Source organism: Neophocaena asiaeorientalis, unplaced genomic scaffold, assembly GCF_003031525.2.
Source record: "Neophocaena asiaeorientalis asiaeorientalis breed wild unplaced genomic scaffold, Neophocaena_asiaeorientalis_V1.1 scaffold14, whole genome shotgun sequence".
In the NCBI taxonomy this organism is placed as follows: Eukaryota; Metazoa; Chordata; class Mammalia; order Artiodactyla; family Phocoenidae; genus Neophocaena; species Neophocaena asiaeorientalis.
Window position 1 is genome coordinate 1,444,408 of NW_020175192.1, and position 23,471 is coordinate 1,467,878.

Consider the following 23,471-nt stretch of genomic DNA (forward strand, 5'->3'; position numbering starts at 1 on the left):
TGGGAATGTAAGTCGGTGCAGCCACTATGGAGAACAGTGTGAAGGTCCCTCAAAAAACTAAAATTAGAACTACCATATAATCCAGCAATCCCACTTGTGGGTATATATCCAGCAAAAAAAACCCCCCACTAATTCGAAAAGTTACATGCACCCCAATGCTGACTGCAGCCCTATTTACCATATAAATAGACGTGGAAGCAACCTAAGCGTCGATCGACAGAGGAATGGATAAAGAAAACGTAGTATGTATTTTTATGTATATATAAAATCTCAACATTAAAATATAAAAATACTTCCCGGGCTTCCCTGGTGGCGCAGTGGTTGAGAATCTGCCTGCCAATGCAGGGGATACGGGTTCGAGCCCTGGTCTGGGAGGATCCCACATGCCGCGAAGCAACTAGGCCCGTGAGCCACAATTACTGAGCCTGCGCGTCTGGAGCCTGTGCTCCACAACAAGAGAGGCTGCGATAGTGAGAGGCCCGCGCACCGCGATGAAGAGCGGCCCCTGCTTGCCACAACTAGAGAAAGCCCTCGCACAGAAACCAAGACCCAACACAGCAAAAATAAATAAATTAATAAACCCCTCCCCCCAACATCTAAAAAAAAAAAAAAAATAGAAAAAGGAAACCTTTAAAAAAAAATAGAAAAGGGAAACCTTTAAAAAAAAAACAGAAAAGGGAAACCTTTAAAAAAAAAATAGAAAAGGGAAACCTTTAAAAAAAAAAAAAACTTCCCAAACTCAACTCTTCCCCTCAAATCTGCTGTTTTCAGTGTTCACAATCTCAGTGAGTGACAACTGTATCCTTCCAGTGACAAGGCTGCAGGTGAAGGGTCAGGAGTGATCTCTTGCGCTGAGCAGGGAATTTTAGAAGTGACGGACCCTTCTACGGGCCAGCGTACTCTTCCTAATGAGAAGAGAACACGCCGCTTTGCTCATCCCTGCCGTCATGACGAGGTGCTCGAGAGACCCTGGCTCTACTCGACTGCTCCAGCCCCATTTAACAGCCCCTTCTCGAGACGATGCCGTGTGCTCACCCGCCACCTGAGTCCTGTCAGCAACGCCCAGCAGTGCTGCAGGGAGTTGTCTGCTCACCTTCCTCACCGAGATTCCGGGCCCACATCTCTCTCTCCACCTCTCTCCCTCCAGGCATCTTCCAGGACTCCTGTGGACATGATGACGACGTTCACCACTCAGGCCTTACGGTCTCTTGAGCTTCTTCCACCAACGCCTGATTCTTAGAAGGTGACCTTAAAGAAATGGGCAAAACCACGGCCATCTCTCCTCTGTAGCATTTAAAGTGACCAAGAGTGTGTCAACTTAGACCTGAGGTCCGGGAGCAGAGAACTGTTTTCTGTAAAGGATCAGACAGCAAATGTTCCGGTTTAGGGGCCAGAAGCGGGAATCGAGTGGCCACGGCACCGTGATGTGCGGGGTGAGAAGCAGTGGTGCCGAGCGACCAGGTAACCGTCAGTTACTTCATCTCGTTGTCAGCAGCAGCCAGGCCGTGCTACACAAGTGAGCGAGCATGACTGTGCCCCAACAAGACTGTGTTCATGGAAGCTGAGATTCGAATTTCACATGCCACACGTTTTTTTGATTTTTCCCCCAACATTTAAAAAAGTGAAAAGCATCCTCAGCTCACAGGCCGTACAAGAATGGGTGGCGGGGAGCAGCCAGCCAGCCCAGCTTAGGTGACGGCATCCCTCTGGATGTCGTGGGCCCCCCTTCCATTCCACGCCGTCCACGCGGTCTCGTCCCCGCATGTGGCTCTGGCGGCTGTGTACACGCCGATTGTTTCAAGTCTCTTCTGTGGCCTGGCTCTTTCTCTTACACTTCGCTCAGTTGGCCCCTCAAGGTCTGCAACATCCATACCTGAATTCTGTCTCTCCGGTCGCCAGCATGCCCACTCCACAGGGTTCCCCTCTGTGATGGGCACACAACCAGGTGACTTGATTCTTCCCTCCCCGGAGCCACTAGACCAACCAGTCACCACCGACAGTCACTTGTCTGTGCAAAGCTCCCAAATCTGCTCACATCCGATCCCCCCGCCCCCGTTCCCCCGCCCTGGTCTAAGCATCACCTTCCTGGGCTTCTGCAACGCTTTCCTACGCACTCTCCCACTGCTTTCTCTTTTCCAATCCATTTTCCTCACCGACTAGGATCTTTTTTCTTTCCTGAAATGTTTCAAGCATAAAGAAAGTTAAAACGTAAGATCATGAGCACCCATCCAGCTTTGTCAAGTAATACTGCATCCCCTTGTTAAAGAAATAACCTATTACAAACATGGTTGAAGCCAGGGGCCCCTCGCAGTCCTATTCTGCTCCATCCCAAGAAATAGTCCCCATCCTCGAGTTGGTATGTCAGTAGTTCTCAAACTGTGGTCCCTGTACCTGCCGCAGCACCACCTGGAACTTCTGAGAAATGCAGGTTCTTAAGTCCTTGCCCCACACCTACTGCACCAGAAACTCTGAAGTGGAGCCCAGACATCTGTGTTAACACACGTGACGTGGGGGTGCAAGCTGAACTTTAATAATTTCCATGCGTGCTTTTTATTCTCACCACATGAGTATGTGCCCATAAATAACAACACATAATACATGTACGTTTTCAAACTTTATATTAATACAAGCAGTGTTGTACTGTTCGTCCCTCAGTAACCGCAGGGGATTGGTTCCAGGACCCCCTGCGAAAACCAACATCTGCGGATGCTCAAGTCCCTCAGATAAAATGGCGTAGAATCCCTCTGTATCAGGGATGCAGGACACAAAGTCCTCTTATGACTTGCTTTTTTAAAAGCCCAGCATTATGTTTTTGAGGTTTATCGAAGCAGATACATGATGCTCTACTTCGCTCTTTTGGATTGACTATACCACAGCTGGTGATTCAGGTTTGCACACACTTCCTGTGTACATGTGGAAGGTTTACATAGGGTCTTTTTTTTTTTTAAATCATTTTACTTATTTTTGGCTGTGTTGGGTTTTCATTGCTGCGCACGGACTTTATCTAGTTGCGGCGAGCAGGGGCTACTCTTCGTTGCAATGCCTGGGCTTCTCATTGTGGTGGCTTCCCTTGTTGCGGAGCAGGGGCTCAGTAGTTGTGGCACATGGGCTTAGTTACTCTGTGACATGTGGGATCTTCCCGGACCAGGGCTCGAACCTGTGTCCCCTGCGTTGGCTGGCAGATTCTTAACCACTGTGCCATCAGGGAAGTCCCACCCACTTCTTAAAGAAGTCATTCACCCACTCTATCACCTTATGGTCTTTTTTTTTAAAGATTTATTATTTACTTAATTTGTTTTTGGCTGCATCGGGTCTTAGTTGTGGCATGCAGGATCTTTCATTGCGGCCGCGGGCGTCTTTCTAGTTGTGGTGCCCAGGCTCCACGGCATGTGGGCTTTGCACTTTGCGGCAAGAAGGCTCTCCAGCTGTGGTGTGCGGGCTTAGTTGCCCCGCGGCATGTGGGATCTTAGTTCCCTGACCAGGGATCGAACCCGCATCCCCTGCATTGTAAGGAGGATTCTCTACTACTGGACCACCAGGGAAGTCCCCTCCTTTTTCTTTTAAAGGCATATTTCTGTAGTATGTTGTCCAGAGTTAGGGAAGAGGCTGTATGGCTGAGGAAATGTTCTCGCCCAGAAATAAGCAAAACGACACTGAAAGCTTCTACAAATTAAGAAATAACAATTAAAGGTCCAGGTGGGTAGGAGAAATTCAGGCACTGTTTAGACACAAAGGATTTCTGACAATAAGAAAGAACTGGCAAAGGAAAAAAGTGGTTCCCACTGCTATACACTCACAGCTTAATTTAAAAAGAAAGAAAAGCAATGGAACAAAATTGGTTTTTACCAGCTACAGAATAATTTACACAACCAACCAGAGAAGAAATGATGAATTAGTGCCCCCACCCCCGCCCATACAATTTTGGTTAGAATCCCATTTTGCCAACAAAGCACAGGTACATTAATTATTTTAAATATTCCGGATGCCTGCTTAGCCTTAAGGTTCTATAGTAAAGGTCAAGCAAGGGTGGAGAAGACAAGACCACCAAAGAACACGGCTAAACCCTGCTTTTTAAAAAGGGGCAGCAGACGATTCCAGACCTGGAGGCGGTGGCAGCGCGGCATCAACAGAGGCAGGAGCTGAAGCCTGTCCCGGCGGCGTGTCCGTCAGCTCAAGTCCAGCTCGGGCGCCGGGCAGGACGCACCTCCCCCGGCCCGCCGCCCCTACCTGCAGTCCCGGTTCCCGGTCTGGCTCGCGGCCTCCTGCGCCTGCGTGACCGGAAGCGCGCCCAGCAGGACCAGCGCGAGGGTGCGCCCTAGTGTCGTCCTCCCGCCGCCGCGCACCCGGAGGTCGGTCGCCGGAACGCAAAGCCAGTGTCGGAGTGCACCCGGAAGCAGCGCCGGCGCACCCGGCCGGCTCCTGTGGCGGCTGCTTCTCTGCCAGCGCGTGAGGGCGGTGACGTGTTTAGTCCGGACGCGCAGCCGGGCGCGGGTGCCGGCGCGGAGAGGACTTGTACGATCTAGACGCTGCAGAAAGCTCCCGCTCAGCGCAAGGCCGTGCTTCCAAAGGGCGGTCCTCAGGCCAGGTGCCGACGCTTCACGGCTCCAGGGAACTTGTCAGGAGTGCGAATTCTGGGCTGCAACCCAGACGGGGCTGGGGCCAGCGCTCTGTGCTTTTACAGGCCCCCGGGGGTGCCCGTGCTAGACGTCCACGTTTGTTTATGCGTAACTTCATCCTGGAAAAACACTAGGTGAATGCGGAAAAATGCACCCAGCTGAGCCGCGCTGCGTAGGAACGCACAAAACACACGCACGCACCTCAGCATCTCTCTGTGTCTTCAGTTCCTGTCGTGAGCCACAGCCATCCACATCTGGTGTTTAAACTTACCAGTGGGTTTCGGGTAACTCCCCATCGCTTCACAATAATTCACAGGCTGCAGCCCTTCCAATGCCCATGTCTAGAACTGAGAAATATAATAACCAAGACAAAAAACTCATTGGATTGGTTCAATAGTAGAATGGAGATGACAAGAGAAAAAAAGTCAGTGAATCTGAAGACAGATTAATAGAAATGATCTAATCTGACCAACAGAGGGAAAAAAAGGAAAAAGAAAGAAAAAAAAGAACAAAAGGCACCTTCGGGACAATACCAAAAGGTCTAACATTCTTGCATTGAGAATCCCACAGAAGAGAAAGGGCTGAAAAAATGTTTGAAGAAGTAATGGCTGAAGATATCCCAAGTTTGATGACACCTACCGATTCAAGAAGCTGAGCAAATAGGGTAAATCCAAAGACATCCATGGCCAGACACATCAAAATCAAATTACTAAAGACAAAAATTTTGCAAGCAGCCAGAGAGAGATGACATGTATGTGAACGACCATTCTAATGACAGGAAGTGACATTTCTCAAGTGCTGAAAGAACTGGAAACTCAGAATTCTGTATCCAGCGAAAACATCCTTCAGGAATGAAGATGAAATAAAGACCTTCTCAGCTGAGGAAAACTAAACAGAATTTGCAACCAGCAGAACTAATCTAAAAGAACTGCTGAAAGAAATTTCTTCAGGCAAAAGGAAAATTATACCAGAAGGAAACTTGGAACATCAGGAATGAAAGAAAAGTAACAAAAATAGTAAATCTCTTGGTAAATGTAATAGACTACATTCTTGAGTTCTTTAAAATATGTCTGGTGGTTGAATGCAAAAAATTTGATGGGGTTTTCAATGTAAGTATAGGTAATATATAAGACAGCTATAGCATAAATGGTGGGGGTGAGGAGACCTATACCGTGGTAAGGTTTCTACATGCCAATTGAAGTGATAAAATATTGATATAAATAGGCTGTAAAAAGTTGAATACGTATTATATAATTCCTAGAGTAACCACTAAATAATAATAATAGAGAGTAACAGGAAAATCTCTGATCACTTGGCAATTAAATGATACACTTCTAAATAATCCCTGACTGAAAGAGGATGTCTCAAGAAGGGAAATTAGAAAATATTTTGAGCTGAATAAAAATAGAATGTATAGCATTAAATGCTTATATTGGGGAAAAATCATCATCTAAGCTTGGATCAATCTAAGCTTCCACCTTAAAAAATTAGAATATACTAGAAATTTGCTAAGAGAGATCACACACACAAGTGTGAGGTGAAGGATCTGGTCACTAATCTTAACGTGGTAGTCATTTCACAATATGTATCAAATCATCATACTGTATGTCTTAAGCTTACACAGTGTTACTTGTCGATTATATCACAATAATTGCTAGGCAAAAAAGCTAGAGTGGACCAAGTCAAGTAGAAGGAAAGAAATAAAATGTGAGAGAATTCAGTGAAGTTGAAAGTTCTATTATATATACTTTTTTGTTTTTAAAGCTTGTCGATACACACTGACTTGCCCATTAATGGGTTACAACCCAATTTGAAAAACATTGCCTTTTTTTTTTTTTGAAAAACATTGCTTTTTATAACATAACTTCCAGAGGGAAAACTTTTGGACTCTCTTACTAAGTTAATATTTGGGATATAACCAATTAAAAAATTGAGTTGAAGGCCTCACTAAAGGATGTAATTAATGAAATTTGTCCTCCTTTGTGAACCCTTCCTGACTCCATCAGGAAGATAATCCCTCCTGCTTCTGTGTTCCCAAATAGTACTTCTTCAACAAGCTAATAAACATTTTCAGGGTACTGAGAGGTGTAGCATACTGTTGGTCTCTCTCAAAATTGGGATCCCTGAAGGCAGAGATCTTACTCTCTCCTCTAGCTCCAGATTTCCTTTATGTGGGTCCAAGCTAGTGCTATTTGCTATATTTGAGATTTAAAAATTTTAATTCATTAATAAAGCAATAAACCCATTACATGTTAACAAAAATAACATTTTATGAAACTTATATTTTCCAAAAAACCAACCAGGAAAATGGCAGTTTTACATTTTTGCAAATCTCTTTCGTCTGACTTAATAGAAGATTTCCAGATTCTCCTATCTGCTTCTATATTCAATCTGTTGGAATATGGTGTTTTTGGTTGAAGTACATGAAGAAAATCCACTCATACACACAGATATATAGTCAGAAAGGGAGTATTTTAGGAGTCTTTTAAGAAGTTGTGGATATTCTCCAATACTACACCAAAATTCGACAAGTGGTGGTTTCTCAAAGGTTAGTTGCAGTGTGGAATCTGCAACTCTATCAATGTACTTTTTGTGTTCTGTTACATCTGGTAATGTGAATGGATTGTTTATGCATTCATGATAATATCATAGATGGGTCATTTGGAAAATATTGGTCCATTGAGCTATACGGATCCACGAATTGTGGATACATTTAACTATTCATTATTGATTCAATAATTAATAATTCATTAATAATTCATTAATATCATCACTTTGATTTCATCAGAAGGTAGCGGGAGGCTGTCAAGCTGACTATGGTAGATTAAAAGTTTCCCTCAAAAGCTCAAATTTTATGATTGGCAATAAACACTCAGTTGTTCAAGTACAAATGGCATTCCAAGAAGAGTGGCCTGTTTGGGCCACAACTTACACAACTGCACAAATGCTTTTCTTCAAGACAAGCAAAAAGTTTAGGCATACTTCCATTCAGTCACACAAAATACTGAAAAGACCGTGAGTACTGTGACTAAAATATATAATTACTGATTCATCAAGTACATTGTTCAGTGAATGCATGGCAGTGAAGAAAACAATGAGTACTCAGTACCACTGCCTTGACTTGTGCTAAGGCACCAGCAGTTTGACCCACTGTTTATGCGCCAGCAGTGCAGATAGCAACACAGTGAAAGTATCATTGGATAAATGATTTTGAGCTAACAGCCCCTCCACAGACCACATTTTAATTGTTAGTCCAATGAGAAAAGTGCACTGCCAGGTCTCTGTATTCAGCTGCCCATCAGGAGATGACCCTCATTAGGATCATCAAAATAAGTCATTATACACTTGAACCATGGGGCCTCCTCACCTGATTCCATACTCACTAAGCAACCTTTTGATAAATGAATTGCCACCTAGTTAAACTTCAGGCAGAAAATGCTAAGTGGCTAGGCTGCTGCAATTGCTTGGTCTGCCTGTTACATTTCTCAGTGTAAATTAGTAAACTGCCATTATGCTTTTTATTAAAGTCTCTTACGAGCTTTGTCGAGTCAGCAGCCCTGAATCTAATCAATTTGGGTACACTGACAAGGTAGTTTCTGAGAGTAAATGCCATCTTATGAAAACTTTTCTGTACAATTTTTTTTCATGACACCTTTGAAATTGTCTACATAGGGATGACACTTTATGAAAATTTCAAATATAAATTCAGAGATTTTTGGAGTCTAAAAACAAAAACTGACATGTAAAATGTTAAATACCCACAAAGTATACTTTCTCCAGGAATTTTTTTTCCACCATTATCCTAGTTATTTTGGTTCTTTTTGTTTGTTTTTAATCAGACCGGTCTTCCTTTTAATTAGTGTTTTTTTTAATTTATTGGAGTACAGTTGCTTTACAATGTTGTGTTAGTTTCTGCTGTACAGCAAAGTGAATCAGTTATACATATACATATATCCCCTCCTTTTTAGATTTCCTTCCCTTTTAGGTCACCACAGAGCACTGAGTAGTTCCCTCTGCTATATAGCAGGTTCTCATTAGTTACCTATTTTATACATAGTAGTGTATATATGTCAATCCCAACTCGCAATTCATCCCACCCCACCCATTCCCCCTTGGTATCCATGTTTGTTCTCTACATCTGTGTGTCTATTTCTGCTTTGCAAATAAGTTCATCTGTACCATTTTTCTAGATTCCACATATAAGTGATATTATACGATATTTTTCTGACTTACTTCACTCTGTATGACAGTCTCTAGGTCCATCCACATCTCTGCAAATGGCACTATTTCGTTCCTTTTTATGGCTGAGTAATATTCCATTGTATATATGTTCCACATCTTCTTTATCCATTCCTGTTGGTGGACATTTAAGTTGCTTCCATGTCTTGGCTATTGTAAATAGTGCTGCAGTGAACACTGGGGTGCACGTGTCTTTTTGAATTATGATTTTCTCTGGATATATGCCTAGGAGTGGGATTGCTGGGTCATATGGTAGTTTCTCCAGGAATTATTAAAATACTGTTATTGGGAGTTCCCACAAACTGCGCAGCATGGCCACAAAAAAAAAAGTTTGTTTAAAAACAATATTGTGGGAATTCCCTGGTGGTCCAGTGGCTAAGACTCGGTGCTCCTAATTCAGAAGGCCCGTGTTCGATCCCTGGTCAGGAAACTATATCCCGCATGCCATGACTAAGAGTCCGCGTGCTGCAGCTGAGGATCCCACACGCTGCAACTAAAGGTCCCACATGCTGCAGTTAAGATGCAGTGCAGCCAAATAAATAAATATTTTAAAAAATATATCGTTATTTTCTGAATTCTTGAGATAACTGTTATTTTTTTGGGTTTTTTGCTGCACCACGCAGCTTGCAGGATCTTACTTCCCTGATCAGGGATTGAACGCAGGCCCCTGAGTGAAAGGGCTGAGTCCTAACCACTGGACTGACAGGGAATTCCCTGTTCTACTCTACATAATTTCTTTAGTTATAGTCTGGTGCTTTGAACAGTGAACAAAAATTCTTTATTGATAAGGTGAGATTTAATTACGTGCAGGTACACAGAAACTCGCTTGTTCAACCTTCAACTCCTTTCTAGCAAGGCTTCCTGAAGCGTGGAGGCTGGAAAGCTATAAACTACATTTCCCAGATTCCTTTTTGCAGTTAAGGTTGTTCGAGGTCCTTCAGGTTCTTTCCAATCAGATGCACTAAAGTGAGCCTTTACTTTGGAGCCACGTCCTGTGGGAAGGGAAGCAGGTGAGCCTGCGTGGAAGGTGGTGGAGGTGGACATGGAGCTGGCAGCCTCACTCAGCAGTTCCTGATCCCAGCACAGGCAACAGCAATGTGATGCTCCAGTTCTGCAGTGGGGTTTTGGGACATATTTCGGAAGATCGGGTAATTATTCTGTGAGCTACCTATATACCTCAATAAACCCTGTGAGTTTTAAACCACCTTGAGTGAATTTTGTTGCTTGTAGTCAAGAACTGACCACTTCACATTTTAATTACATTTCCTTTAACATAGTCATGTTTCTGGTTTCTTCAGTTTTATAGCAATATATCCTTCCTCAATTGCTTTTCTAAGCCGAGACAATGTCCCCTGTATATAGTTAAATGCTATTTAAAAAGTCAGGGGCTTCCCTGGTGGCGCAGTGGTTGGGAGTCCGCCTGCCAATGCAGGGGACACGGGTTCGTGCCCCGGTCCGGGAAGATACCACATGCCGCGGAGCGGCTGGGCCCGTGAGCCATGGCCGCTAAGCCTGCGCGTCCGGAGCCTGTGGTCCGCAACGGGAGAGGCCACAGCAGTGAGAGGCCCATGTACCGCAAAAAAAAAAAAAAAAGTCAAACCACTATGGCAATTGTTTTAGGATACAGCTATAATTTTATTACAAAACCATTCTTTTGGCATTAGTTGGTTACAGTGATAGCAAGATACTGTGAGTGTGGCAGAGCAGCTCTAATGTAACAACTGCACTCCCTGCTTTCTGAACTGAAATGTAAGTGACTCACATCCTTCACATATGCGTTGCCTGCAAACATTAACGCTGCAAATCCTGACACATACACCGTTTAGGGCAGTTGCTGCTAAGGGGTTACAGTGAATGCTGAAAGGCTACCAAGTTCCTCTGGGGACTTCCTGTTTCTCCTCCCTCCCCTGAATCACTCTGCTTAACAAGAATCAAATCACTAAGAACCAGTCTGAACAGCATTAGCACCCCAGGAGCATCACACTGGGTTCATGTTAAAAAGCAGTGCCCGTGTAATGTACGTTTCACACCACAGGCAAAGGGGATGATCGCTCTGGTTTTTAACTCCTGCGTTAGAGTCTCTTAGAAAAATAAAAGCATCCCATCAAGTTCTTCTAGATGGTGTTATTGCTGTACATTTGTAGATGGGTCACTTTCTGTGCTGTGTTTGCTTTGTAGGGATCTTCCAATATATCTCCAATATTCCTTTCTTATAGTGTCCTTTTCTTTAGCTAGGATTTCACATAACTGAAAATGAACAACAAAAATTCATTAAAGGAAATGTGTAATTCAATCCCTAGGGCAAATGCATTTGGACTAGTACAGTTTCATTCAGGTCGTGATCAAATGAGATACACCACTAGAGTCACATACTATGTGCACTAGTGATATGGGTGTCACCCTAAACAGCAGAATAGCCCTGCACGGAATTCTGAGTGGCTGTGTTGAAAGGGGCATGAATCGTGTCGCTGGGCAGACCCAGCTTTGAGACTCCAAGAAGAAATCGCTGAGTCCTGCCAGCTTACCTCTAATGCTTTATTAAGAATGTCCTCCTTGTTGTCACATTGGTTTTCTAGCATGTCTTCATAGATGTCCACGAGAAAGGCAATTAGGTAGGGGGAACTGTGACTTGGTTGTAAATCAAGTAATTGATTTAACAGGTTGGGATACTTGGAAAGACCACGATCCTGCAAAATCCTAAAAAAAAAAAAAAAAAGTTATTCCCAATTTTTAGAAGGAAGAACAAAAATAGTAGAAAGATCAAGAGAAAATGACCCCTGTAATATAAGCAAGAAAAGGAAACATTTTGAATGAGGTTGAAATGAAATGAAATTTTTAAATTAAATGTGAGCTTTATCATACATAATTAAGAGCTGGGTAAAATTAGCTAAAAAGAATAATGAAGTTTAAAAATAATCATTTGTAAGTCAAACTGCAACATACAAAATTAAAGGAAAAAAACTCCATTTTCTTAAAATTAAAAGTGAAGGAAAAAAACAGGAGAGACATTTCTGTGTCTTGAGATGGTTATTCATCCCTTTAGCTCTCCAGATATTATAGGCCCCAACCTCTGACAGATGTCCAAATGTGACTGAGCTCCATGCTTTGTGCATTTTGGGCCTGTTTCCTTGGAGACCCTTAAGTTTGACAAGGAGCCGGGTGATGTCAGTGGCAAGAGAAACCTTGCTGATTTAAGGAGTGAGACTTGTAACAGAGATCTCCGGAAATGACAACAGAAAGGGTGGCTATGTGTCTGTGCAATCTGTTTCTAAGTGATTTGTCTTGTCTTCCCGTGATCCTGAGCTGAACAGAAACTGGTGTGTGTATTCCGTTCTGTGACATAAAGACCCCAGGATTCATAAATGTAGTTAAAATTGTGTCACTGTCTACTCATGGACTATTCTAAAAACTGTGCTGGTATGTGCCTGGGAGGTTAAGGAAAGGGTAGAAGGTACTGTTCTTAGGTGTTATCATAACGCTATTACACTTCTGCTCTTAGATCCAGAAAAATGGAAAATTCTTTAGTGTCCTTTTGGAATCTGATTATGGAACATATTCCACGATGACTCATGTTAGCAGGTTAAAAAAAAAAAAAAAAAAGCAAAAACAACCTCTTAACCTTTCAAATAGTTCCAAGCACTTTCATTATGTGGTACTAGTTTGATCATTTCCAGAGTGTACCTGTAAGAAAAAGACCACAAATAAACATGTGTATAACTCTGCAAGAGCAGTGCAATAATGAGAAACAGTCTTCCTATGGTGGTGGCACAGCCTGGACATGAGCTTTCACTTATCTCTGCTGGTGGACTTGGTACCTCCCTAGGTTATATCTGAATTAGAGACTCCCTCGTGGCTGCAATGGTCAATTCTTATTTACAAAGTAATACGAAGGCTCAGTTCACAAATGGAAAAGAAGTTAATGTTGGAGACTGCCCTCTGAGGGAAATGTCAACTACAACAAGGAGACTGTCCTTTTTTCGCTGAAGCAATCTTGGGGAAAATGTCTAAGATCTACTTATGCCAGAAAAATCATTACTCATTGAAAAAGGAGAACTAAATAATCTTGGAAGCTATAATAAAAAATAGACAAGCATGGAGATTATATAGACAAAGAATAAAAATAAGAAACCAACAGCATATTTCTTATATTCCGAAACAAGAGTACCTGCAAACTATGATGTGATTCCATTCCAAATGGACGCTCCCTACTTTTCTCTTCCCCTTAACCAGATTAATTGTAATTTAGATCCAGTTACAAAATATTCCAAGGGAGTTACAGAACTTTGCTTCACTATATACTTGCTCAAATTAGTGACTGACTAAAGTTTAGTAATCTTAGTTTTGTTGCAGTGCTGTTTTAACAGCATTTTTTTTCACAGAAAGTAATAATAAACTCATTCAGCATTATGAAAATTATAAAGAAAGAAGCCTGGAGAAGAGAGTTAATATAGGACACTAGATTGCAGACTGTGTATGTGTGCTTTTTTAAAATTTAAATCACCAGAACCCTATATATAGAACAGATAAAATTAGAGTCAACTGCCCTGATCCAAGCAGAAGTAAGGGCAAGGGAGATGAGAGGCAGATGTACCATGAAATCAGCTCTTCCTAGGAGCTGTTGAAACAACTTTTATAATTAAAATATGACTATGATCTCATCAGGCTATAAAGATAACAAACATATTCAAATTTCAAACAAGACACTGAGACAAATTAGACAAAGTCAGAAAAGAGGTTTATGGATAGAATATAGAAATTCATGCCAATTCAGAAATTTCTAGATCTTATAACAGCATCTTTTATGCTAGAGCAGTTTTCAACTGGGGGTGATTTGGGCTGGGGTGGGGTTTACTACTGAGGTATAGGGCATAAAGGCTGAGAATGGAGCCACACACCCTGTAATGCACAGGACAACAAAGACTCATTGGCCCAAACCCTGCACTAGAGTAACATGGCATCTGGGGACTGTTATCTAAAATTTAATGAGATAGTTTTAAAATAAAGCTTCCTAGACACCATGAAATCTGAGTTCTTCTCAATCTACAGTAGCAACAATATTTTAAGAAACTTAAGCCACTACAAAGTAAAGGTTTACTATACACCAGGGGCCCCCAACCCCCAGGCCGTGGACCACTCCCCATCGCTCACATTACCACCTGAACCATTCCCGCCACGGCCCCACCCCCATCCCCGGTCCATGAAAGAACTGTCTTCCACGAAACCAGTCCCTGGTGCCAAAAAGCTTGGGGACCGCTGCTATACACTATATTATTTGTAAATTTATCATTATAGGTTTCACCTAAGTATTCTGTCCTATTACTTCCATGAGGGTAGGATTGGGGCAATCTTGATCTTTGCTGTATCCCAACGCCTTTATGCCCTGTATCTCAGTAGTAACATGAGACATGGTAGGCACACAAATATTCTTTCAATGAGTGAACAAGCGAAGATTACTAACTGGACTTCTCTCTCCAATACAGCACGATCATTGTAGCCCATGGTGTTAGAAATTACGAAGTATCTTTGGTTCCAGACAGAGTTATTTCTCACATCCTCTTTGAGAAGTTGGTCTACATAATGCAGCTCATTATCCCAAAGTTTAAATTCCTAAAAGAAAATACAAAATAAAACATCCAATTAGAAATGTCCTATCATTTATTAACAACAAAAATAAATAAATAAAACTTCAGCAAAGCTAAGCAGGTAGAACTGAAGACATGGACCCATCACATATTTGGAGAGGGATGCTGAAGGTCAAGGAAATGGCGGGGCAAGAAAAGTCATCGAAGACAGAGGATTGGCGATGAGGAAGGAAAAATGAGGAAGTGAGAGTGAACACCCAGAGTGGCTGTCATTCAGGAGCATCTTGTGGAAAACAATTTAGATACCAAGCAGCATGTTTTAACTTTGACCCGAGAACTACTCTAAAGAATTAAATCAAAAGAAAAAAAAAAGAAAGTATATCTAACTAAATGCTTATGCATTGTTTACGGTAAAAATGTGGAAGAAAAAAACCAAACTCAGTAATAAGACAATGATTAACTGTACTACTGTATATTAATTTGATGTGATGTGACATTAGTACATATATTAAGTAAAAGGGAAGTATTCAAAAATGCTAAAATACATTAGATAAATATACAATTGGATTTAGATATAAATTTTTACATTACAAAGCTGTTTTAATTTAAAAAATTATGGAGAAAACCAACAAAGACAATTTGGAAAAGGAGTAAAAGGTCAAAACGTACAAATGCCAGAAAAGTTGGGGAGGTTAACTATGAAAAAGCTAATGGAGATACATTGCTTATTTGATACCAGCAAAAAACTAGAATTTCATAAAAAAATAAAAATACTAAATGTCTTTAGAAAATATATTCCTTTAATCAAATTTGGAAAAGTTTAAATTTTTAAGCAATAAATTTTTTGGTGAAATACTCTTGGTATAATGAACAGTGCAGAAAGTAGCAATCCCTGGAAAAAATTCACTGGACACAACACTACAATTGTTTGCTGGAATACATAAAAATGCCCAGAGTGGGAGTTATAACTATTTTTTCTTTTTGTTTTAAAGATTTTTTTGATGTGGACCAATTTTTAAAAGTCGTCATTGAATTTGTTACAATATTGCTTCTGTTTTATGTTTTGATTTTTGGCCCCAAGGTATGGGGGATCTTAGCTCCCTGAACAGGATTGAACTTGCACCCCCTGCATTGTAAGGCGAAATCTTAACCAGTGGACTGCCAGGGAAGTCCCATAACTGTTTTCTTCTATTCGGGACTTAGCATAACATTTTAACAAGTGGGCAGAAATAAAATATACAACAGTTACTGTAAAATCGTATTTCAAAGTTTAAGCATGCAAAACCTTAATATGTAATATGTCCTTGTTAATTAAAATAACACAGCTGTATAAAAAATTTACAACTACTTTTTCTATTCAATTTGCTAGCAAATACATGACACAAGTTCAATCCAAAAAGTATTTAAAAAGTCACTATTATTATTCTTTAATGTGAAGTTACTCACCAACATATCCAAAGAGATTATAAAGGTTAACCAACATGAAGGATGTCAGGTTTAATTAAGTATCTGAATAATTCTTAATCATTATATATTGTTTGTAATGATCTACATGTGTGTTTAAGTATACTACAATTTAATAGTAATTAAATTATTTAATTCAGTTAAAAAATAAAAATCTGTAAAACACAAGAAAGGCAATACCTGAATAACCCATTGTCGATGTTGCCAGGCATGATAATTCTTTGCATCCTGATTAAGAATATCAGCAATAAACTCAAGCTCCTGAGATGGGTCTCTCAGCCATTCCACTAGCACTCGTCTATGATGCCTAAAGTCGAGAGAAGAAGTTTCGTGTTAATTTACCCCAAAACGAAAGTATCCGCTGCATGTGTTAGGTGATGTGGAGGGACACTCAAGAAACAGCAATTTATCTCTAATTCTCAAGACTCTACTAGAAAGAAAAGGTACTACAGAATAAACACTATGAGAAAAAATTTCAGAACACTAAGTAACAGCTGAGAAACATAAAACAGTGATTTGCACGTAAAATGAAACCAGATAATAAGAGCTTAAAGAAGGTTTATCTCAAGCTAAATCTGAAAGTACAGTAATCTCTTGACAACCACAATACTGTGTGAAAGAATTTTTCAACATGCCCAGATGTCACAATGAGATTATGGGAAATGTGATACTATTTTATCAAGTATGGAAGCCCCTCTGGTTATCAACATGCTGTCAGTTTTCCTTAAGTCCTAAGTGCCACCATTCAAGCAACTTCTTATTCCACCAGTTTGTGGGCAGAATGGAATTCACTTCTTCTCTGGCTAGTAGCTATGACAAGTTGCAAGTCTGTCAAAAGAGGAGTTTCTGTACCAGGAAAATACTTCTAAGAGTTATCTACTGGGTTCTATTTTTATAATTTTCTTTAGCTGAAATATTTATAAAAATCTATTAGTGAAAATGTTCTAAAATTCACTGTGGTGATGGCTGCACATATATACCCCTTAAATGGGTAAATAGTATGATATGTGAATTGTATCTCAGTGAAGCTGTTTTTTAAAAAAACCCATTAGTACTCATTATACTAAAAGTGAGTAGGGATGATGGGGGAAAGGGGAAAGATTTAATGCTTAATGGGTGACCTATTCTACATGCATGGAAAACTTAAAAATTCATCTTAGAGAATATTAAGAAGGCAAGAAACTACCAAGAGGAAGATCCTAGAGGGAAAGCTTTCCAAATAATTTAAGAAGTCTTCCAAGTCAGTGAGCACAGTAATAATTTATTTTTCCAGGTTACTGGTAAATTCTATAATTCAGGAAAAACTTAAGAATTAGGTCCTCCAGTGTGTCAAAATGACTTCTCAGAAAAAAATACTAAGAAGCTCTCTCTGATGTTCTATGATTTAAAGAGTATTAATTAAATACAGGGGTTTGATCTTACAGCATAAGTTTTCATAGTGAATTTAATAAAAAAGTGACATGGCATACAGGATTTGCATTACTTGTACTATACTAGTTATGATAGCAACTAGTGGAGTGGGCAATTTAAAATGTACCGTAATTAAAAACTGCTAGGTTTCCAACAGCAGCTGCTCTGGGTTTCTTTTTAAATTTTTAAAATTTTATTTATTTTTGGTTGTGTTGGGTCTTCATTGCTGCACACGGGCTTTCTCTAGGTGCGGCGAGCGGGGTCTACTCTTCGTTCCAGTGCATGGGCTTCTCATTGCGGTGGCTTCTCTTGTTGCGGAGCACAGGCTCTAGGCATGTGGGCTTCAGTAGTTGCAGCACGTGGGCTCAGTAGTTGTGGCATACAGGCTCTAGAGCGCAGGCTCAGTAGCTGTGGTGCACGGGCTTAGCTGCTCTGTGGCATGTGGGATCTTCCCGGACCAGGGCTCGAACCTGTGTCTTCTGTATTGGCAGGTGGATTCTTATCCACTGGGCCACCAGGGAAGCCCGCTCTGGGTGTCTTGTATTTTGTTTTTCATAACGATAGGTGACAACGTGTTAATGACAGTATCTGCAGTGTCCAGAAAAAGAAGCTACTTCTCTTCAGCAAAAACTAGATGTAATCAATGCTGAGAATGCTTGTGATGTCTGGATTTTTTTTTTCTTTTAAGATAAAATGGTACATAGTTTATATATCTCTTCAAGTACTTTTCTGGATTTTTTTTTGGCCGCAACACACAGCTTGTGGGATCTCAGTTCCCCGACCAGGTACTGAACCTGGGCCACGGCAGTGGAAGCTCTGAATCCTAACCGCTAGACCAGGAAAAACTTAAGAATTAGGTCCTCCAGTGTGTCAAAATGACTTCTCAGAAAAAAATACTAAGAAGCTCTCTCTGATGTTCTATGATTTAAAGAGTATTAATTAAATACAGGGGTTTGATCTTACAGCATAAGTTTTCATAGTGAATTTAATAAAAAAGTGACATGGCATACAGGATTTGCATTACTTGTACTATACTAGTTATGATAGCAACTAGTGGAGTGGGCAATTTAAAATGTACCGTAATTAAAAACTGCTAGGTTTCCAACAGCAGCTGCTCTGGGTTTCTTTTTAAATTTTTAAAATTTTATTTATTTTTGGTTGTGTTGGGTCTTCATTGCTGCACACGGGCTTTCTCTAGGTGCGGCGAGCGGGGTCTACTCTTCGTTCCAGTGCATGGGCTTCTCATTGCGGTGGCTTCTCTTGTTGCGGAGCACAGGCTCTAGGCATGTGGGCTTCAGTAGTTGCAGCACGTGGGCTCAGTAGTTGTGGCATACAGGCTCTAGAGCGCAGGCTCAGTAGCTGTGGTGCACGGGCTTAGCTGCTCTGTGGCATGTGGGATCTTCCCGGACCAGGGCTCGAACCTGTGTCTTCTGTATTGGCAGGTGGATTCTTATCCACTGGGCCACCAGGGAAGCCCGCTCTGGGTGTCTTGTATTTTGTTTTTCATAACGATAGGTGACAACGTGTTAATGACAGTATCTGCAGTGTCCAGAAAAAGAAGCTACTTCTCTTCAGCAAAAACTAGATGTAATCAATGCTGAGAATGCTTGTGATGTCTGGATTTTTTTTTTCTTTTAAGATAAAATGGTACATAGTTTATATATCTCTTCAAGTACTTTTCTGGATTTTTTTTTGGCCGCAACACACAGCTTGTGGGATCTCAGTTCCCCGACCAGGTACTGAACCTGGGCCACGGCAGTGGAAGCTCTGAATCCTAACCGCTAGACCACCAGGGAACTCCCTTCTGGAGCTATAACCTCCAAATATTTATATAAAAGCACCTTAATTCCGAAGGGTCAATGCCTTTTAAATGAGGGACTGAAACTCTCTAGCTAATCACTTTTGTCAATAAAACAGCTCTTTCATAAGGCAATTTCTCAGGAATGCAACCATCATGCACTTACAAAGAAAGAAGCTACACAGGTAAAGTTGTTTAAAATTCTACAAATGGAAATCCACAACAGCTAGCACTTCCATGCTTTGCCAAATGTTCAGTTACTCACTGTCAGATCTATTATGTTCTAATTCTTTGAAGATTAAGCATCTACTTATGGTTTGTACTCCTTAACGACCGCATTTGATCATGCAGATTATTATTAGCCAACTGGGCCAGAGAGCAGTTCACTCTCCGCATGTGTCCACAGCTGGGGAGCTGTTCCTTCTCCTAAGGCTAACCTATGTGTTGGATCTCTTCCCAACTCCAAGCAAGCCCTTGCTCTATCCCCCTTTTCTCCAGAATTCTCACCTTCTCTCTTTCTAGTAACTCTCCCCACACCATGAAGCCTTTGCCACTTTGGAAAAACAAAACCCAAAGACACAGCCCTGACTAGCTGCTTGCTCCGTCTACTCTCTCAACAGCGATTCAAGCACTGCTCCGTGGCTCAATTCCTCTTCCCAACCCTGCCCCGCCCCTCCCTGCCCTGCCCCGCCCCTGGTGGGAGGACCGCTCGTGCCAAGACCAGTCACTGGCAACCGCCTAACTTACCAATCCCACGGGTCATCTCTAGCCCTTGCTCTCCTCGACCTCTCAGCAGTAGCTGATACTGCCATCCACCCCTTTCTTCTTGAAACTCTCCCTTCTCTTGGTTTCTGTGAGGACACTAGCTTCTGGTTTCCTTCCTCAGTCGTCCTGGACCACCTCTCTGCCTCTCTGACACTGATGCTCACCAGTGTTCTGTCCCCAACCTTCTCTAATTCTCCCTGAGCATCGTCATCCAGAGCTGTGACTGCCACTCCAGAGAAGCATTTTTCAGTCACTTACTGGACAACTGGACAACTTTACACAGGTTTTCCATAAGCACATCAAGTTCTACTTTTCTAGTACTGAATCTACCCTCCTTTCGCAAAAATGTGCTGCTTTGTTTCCCAAAATTCCCCAAGTGGTCAGCACCACCATTCACCCAATGGTCAAGCCAAAAATATAGACATCATTCTTCTCTGTCACTCCCCTGGTAAGTTTAACTTTAAAGCCTGTTGCTTCTGCCTCCAAAACCTCTCTCACATCTACCCTTCTCTCTCCCATACCCTACCACTCTCTCCCCTGGCTCCCACACTGCCAATGGCCCACCAGAACTGTGAGCCTGTTCCGCTATCCTCCACCCTGCTGTCAGGGTAAAGCTCCTGAGACACAAATCTAATCATACTACTTCCTTAATTAAAATTTGTCAGGTCTCCACTGCAGCTAAGATCAATCCCCAAACCCTTACCAACGTTCATAAGGCCCTTTATGATCTCGTCCTAGGGCCCCCAAATGTACTCTAATCACATGGAATTACATGCAGTTCCCAGAGTGCACCAAGCTCTTTCACGCCTCTTCTCCCCGGAATATTCTCTTTGCCTCAGCAGTCTTTCTTCTCAGAAATCATCCTTAAATCTCAGGCATAAAGACAGGGTGTGTGTGCCAGTCATTACCCTGGAAAAACATCCAGTGGAGGCAAGCCCTGCATGAAGAGCAGGCAGTCAGTGGCACAGAAGTGGAGACAGCTCTTGACGGTCACCACGCTGCTGCTTCTCCTTCACCATGACCACGGCAACGCCACCTCCTCCACCTCCTCTTCCTCGACCGCCACCTCCATCACCACAGTTGCTACCATTCATGGGGGGCTCACTAAATGCTGGGTACTGTCCGGACTCTTTCTTTCTTCCCTATTTGTTCTCTGTCCTCCTGTTCCCTAACTTCTCTTTTCCCCCACTGTGTCCTGCTCCCCCATCCTCTTGTCTAAGCTAAGTTAGGGGCTTAATTTTTAGAACAAATACACACTGTAAAAAACCCTAACATTATATTTTTCACACTGCTCTGTAAAATAGCTGGTTTTATTATTTGCTTTCCCTTTTAGATGGTGTCGCATTCATTTTTGTACCCCCAACATCAATAAGAAATTTTTAATAAACAAATGAATAAAAGATGAAATACCAGAGAGTCATTTTATAACACACTGAATAGAAACATTTTTTCAGATTTTTCACTCAAATTTTTTCCTGACTCTAGTACTATTACGTGCTAATGTCGAAGTCTGAAATAATTACGGCAGCAAACATTTGAGTGTTAACTATGGGTCAAGCACCACTTCAAGCACTAAACATAAAGTTATCTCAGGTACTCCCAACAACACTGTTAAGCCTGGTGACATCAGCTCCAACGCAAGCACTGTAATCATAAAGAAAAAACAACTCCCTATGGTTTCGTCACCCCCTGGCAGGTACTATTGGCATAGTGACTTATTGCCTTCCTATTTTCATCTTACCAAACTTGATAGTTTTTGGGCTGTTCCTCAATTATTGCCGTGATGTAGTTCATTTCCTCATGTAGATCCTTTTGAAGTGACTTTAAGAGAACTCTCCGAAAATGCCTACAGCAAACATCAAGCATCCAAAGTCTCATTACTCCACATAAATTGCCCAGCCACAGTATCAAATGAAGTCACAAGACAACAACATAGACACATTTTTGGTAGGTATTCTATATAACCAGTAATTTAGCAACTTAACTGCTTGTCATTGTCCAAACTCATACAACTATCTGATGAACGGAAGAATCAGGCATTTTGAAGCAAAAATAGTGAAAGGCAGCAAATGTGAGACAGAAGAAAAGACAACCAACAAATGATTATTTCCAGGTAATACTCTGGTTACTAGTGTTCTATTACACAAGAATCAAAAACATCTCTTTCCCCATATGGTATAACCTGTTCATTTAGATACATTACTCATATAATAAATTAATTTCATTACAAACATTATCATATATTTTATTTTTAGAACCACTCTAAAAATGTTACTTATAAATGAAACAAGTTTCTCTTTAATTTTTTCACAGGTGAAGTCAAACCAGTAAAAAAACCTTTTCCCTAAAGACATGATTAGTTCTAGTCTATTTTTACTTCAAAATTTCAAAATATTCCAACTCAATATATAATGAGACAAAAAACTACTTTATTTTTTTTATTTTCTTTTTTTTAATACATCTTTATTGGAGCATAACTGCTTCACAATACTATGTTCATTTCGGCTGTATAACAAAGCGAATCAGCCATATGTATACATATATCCTCATATCCCCTCCTTCGTGAGCCTCCCTCCACCCTCCCCATCCCACCCCTCTAGGTGGTCTCAAAACACCAAGCTGATCTCCCTGTGCCATGCTGCTGCTTCCCACTAGCTATCTATTTTACATTTGGTAGTGTACATGTCGATGTTACTCTCACTTTGCCCCAGTTTCCCAACCACCCCGTGTCCTCAAGTCCATTTCTATGTTTACAATTTTATTCCTGCCCTGCCACTAGGTTCAGCAGTACCATTTTTATTTCTTTTTATGGCTGAGTTATATTGCATTGTATATATGTGCCACATCTTCTTTATCCATTCATCTGTCGATGAACATTTAGGTTGCTTCCATGTCGTGGCTATTCTAAATAGTGCTGCAATGAACATTGTGGTACATGTCTCTTTTTGAATTATGGTTTTCTCAGGGTATATGTCCAATAGTGGGATTGTTGGATCACATGGTAGTTCTATTTTTAGTTTTTTAAGGAACCTCTATACTGTTCTCCATAGTGGTTGTATCAATTTACCTTCCCACTAACAGTGCAGGAGGGTTCCCTTTCACCACACCCTTTCTAGCATTTACTGTTTCTAGATTTTTTGATAATGGCCATTCTGACTGGTGTGAGGTGATACCTCATTGTAGTTTTGATTTGTACTTTGCTAATAATTAGTGATGTTGAGCATCTTTTCATGTGCCTCTTGGCCATCTGTATGTCTTCTTTGGTGAAATGTCTATTTAAGTCTTCCACGCTTTTTTTTTATGGCAGGCAGACCCTCAACCACTGCACCACCAGGGAAGCCCTTCCACGCATTTTTTAATTGGGTTGTTTGTTTTTCGATATTGAGCTCCATGAGCTGTTTGTATATTTTGGAGATTAATCCTTTGTCCATTGTTTAATTTGCAAATATTTTCTTCCATTCTGAGGGCTGGCTTTTCGTCTTGATTAGGTTTCCTTTGCTGTGCAAAAGCTTTTAACTTTAATTAGGTCCCATTTACTTATTTTTGTTTTTATCTTCATTACTCTTAGGAGGTGGGACAAAAAAGATCTTGCTGTGT

The 23,471-nt window shown here is 41.2% G+C and overlaps 2 protein-coding genes across 8 annotated transcripts in view; both read right to left on the bottom strand.

Moving 5' to 3' along the window:
• Nucleotides 1–4,426, bottom strand: part of POMK (protein O-mannose kinase) — a 20,809-nt gene extending 16,383 nt beyond the window's left edge. The window contains exons 1-3 of one of the 6 annotated variants that reach the window (XM_024765038.1): nucleotides 4,228–4,273; nucleotides 2,082–2,175; nucleotides 1,094–1,248 (exon numbers count right to left, since the gene is read on the bottom strand). Coding sequence is in view for 1 of the 6 variants with exons in the window: in XM_024765037.1 (XP_024620805.1) it covers nucleotides 4,101–4,124 (24 nt within the window). In the remaining 5 variants the exon portion in view is untranslated. Of the gene's footprint in view, nucleotides 1–1,093; nucleotides 1,353–2,081; nucleotides 2,176–4,100; nucleotides 4,203–4,227 lie in introns of those variants that run through there. The other 5 variants (XM_024765039.1, XM_024765041.1, XM_024765043.1 and 2 more) reach the window with 5 other exon arrangements.
• A 6,040-nt stretch (nucleotides 4,427–10,466) lies between these two features.
• Nucleotides 10,467–23,471, bottom strand: part of FNTA (farnesyltransferase, CAAX box, subunit alpha) — a 31,195-nt gene continuing 18,190 nt past the window's right edge. The window contains exons 4-9 of one of the 2 annotated variants that reach the window (XM_024765128.1): nucleotides 21,616–21,720; nucleotides 16,082–16,208; nucleotides 14,314–14,462; nucleotides 12,474–12,536; nucleotides 11,381–11,552; nucleotides 10,467–11,102 (exon numbers count right to left, since the gene is read on the bottom strand). In XM_024765128.1, coding sequence (XP_024620896.1) covers nucleotides 10,980–11,102; nucleotides 11,381–11,552; nucleotides 12,474–12,536; nucleotides 14,314–14,462; nucleotides 16,082–16,208; nucleotides 21,616–21,720 — 739 coding nt within the window. In that variant the 3' untranslated portion in view covers nucleotides 10,467–10,979. The remainder of the gene's footprint in view (nucleotides 11,103–11,380; nucleotides 11,553–12,473; nucleotides 12,537–14,313; nucleotides 14,463–16,081; nucleotides 16,209–21,615; nucleotides 21,721–23,471) is intronic. The other variant, XM_024765129.1, reaches the window with a different exon arrangement.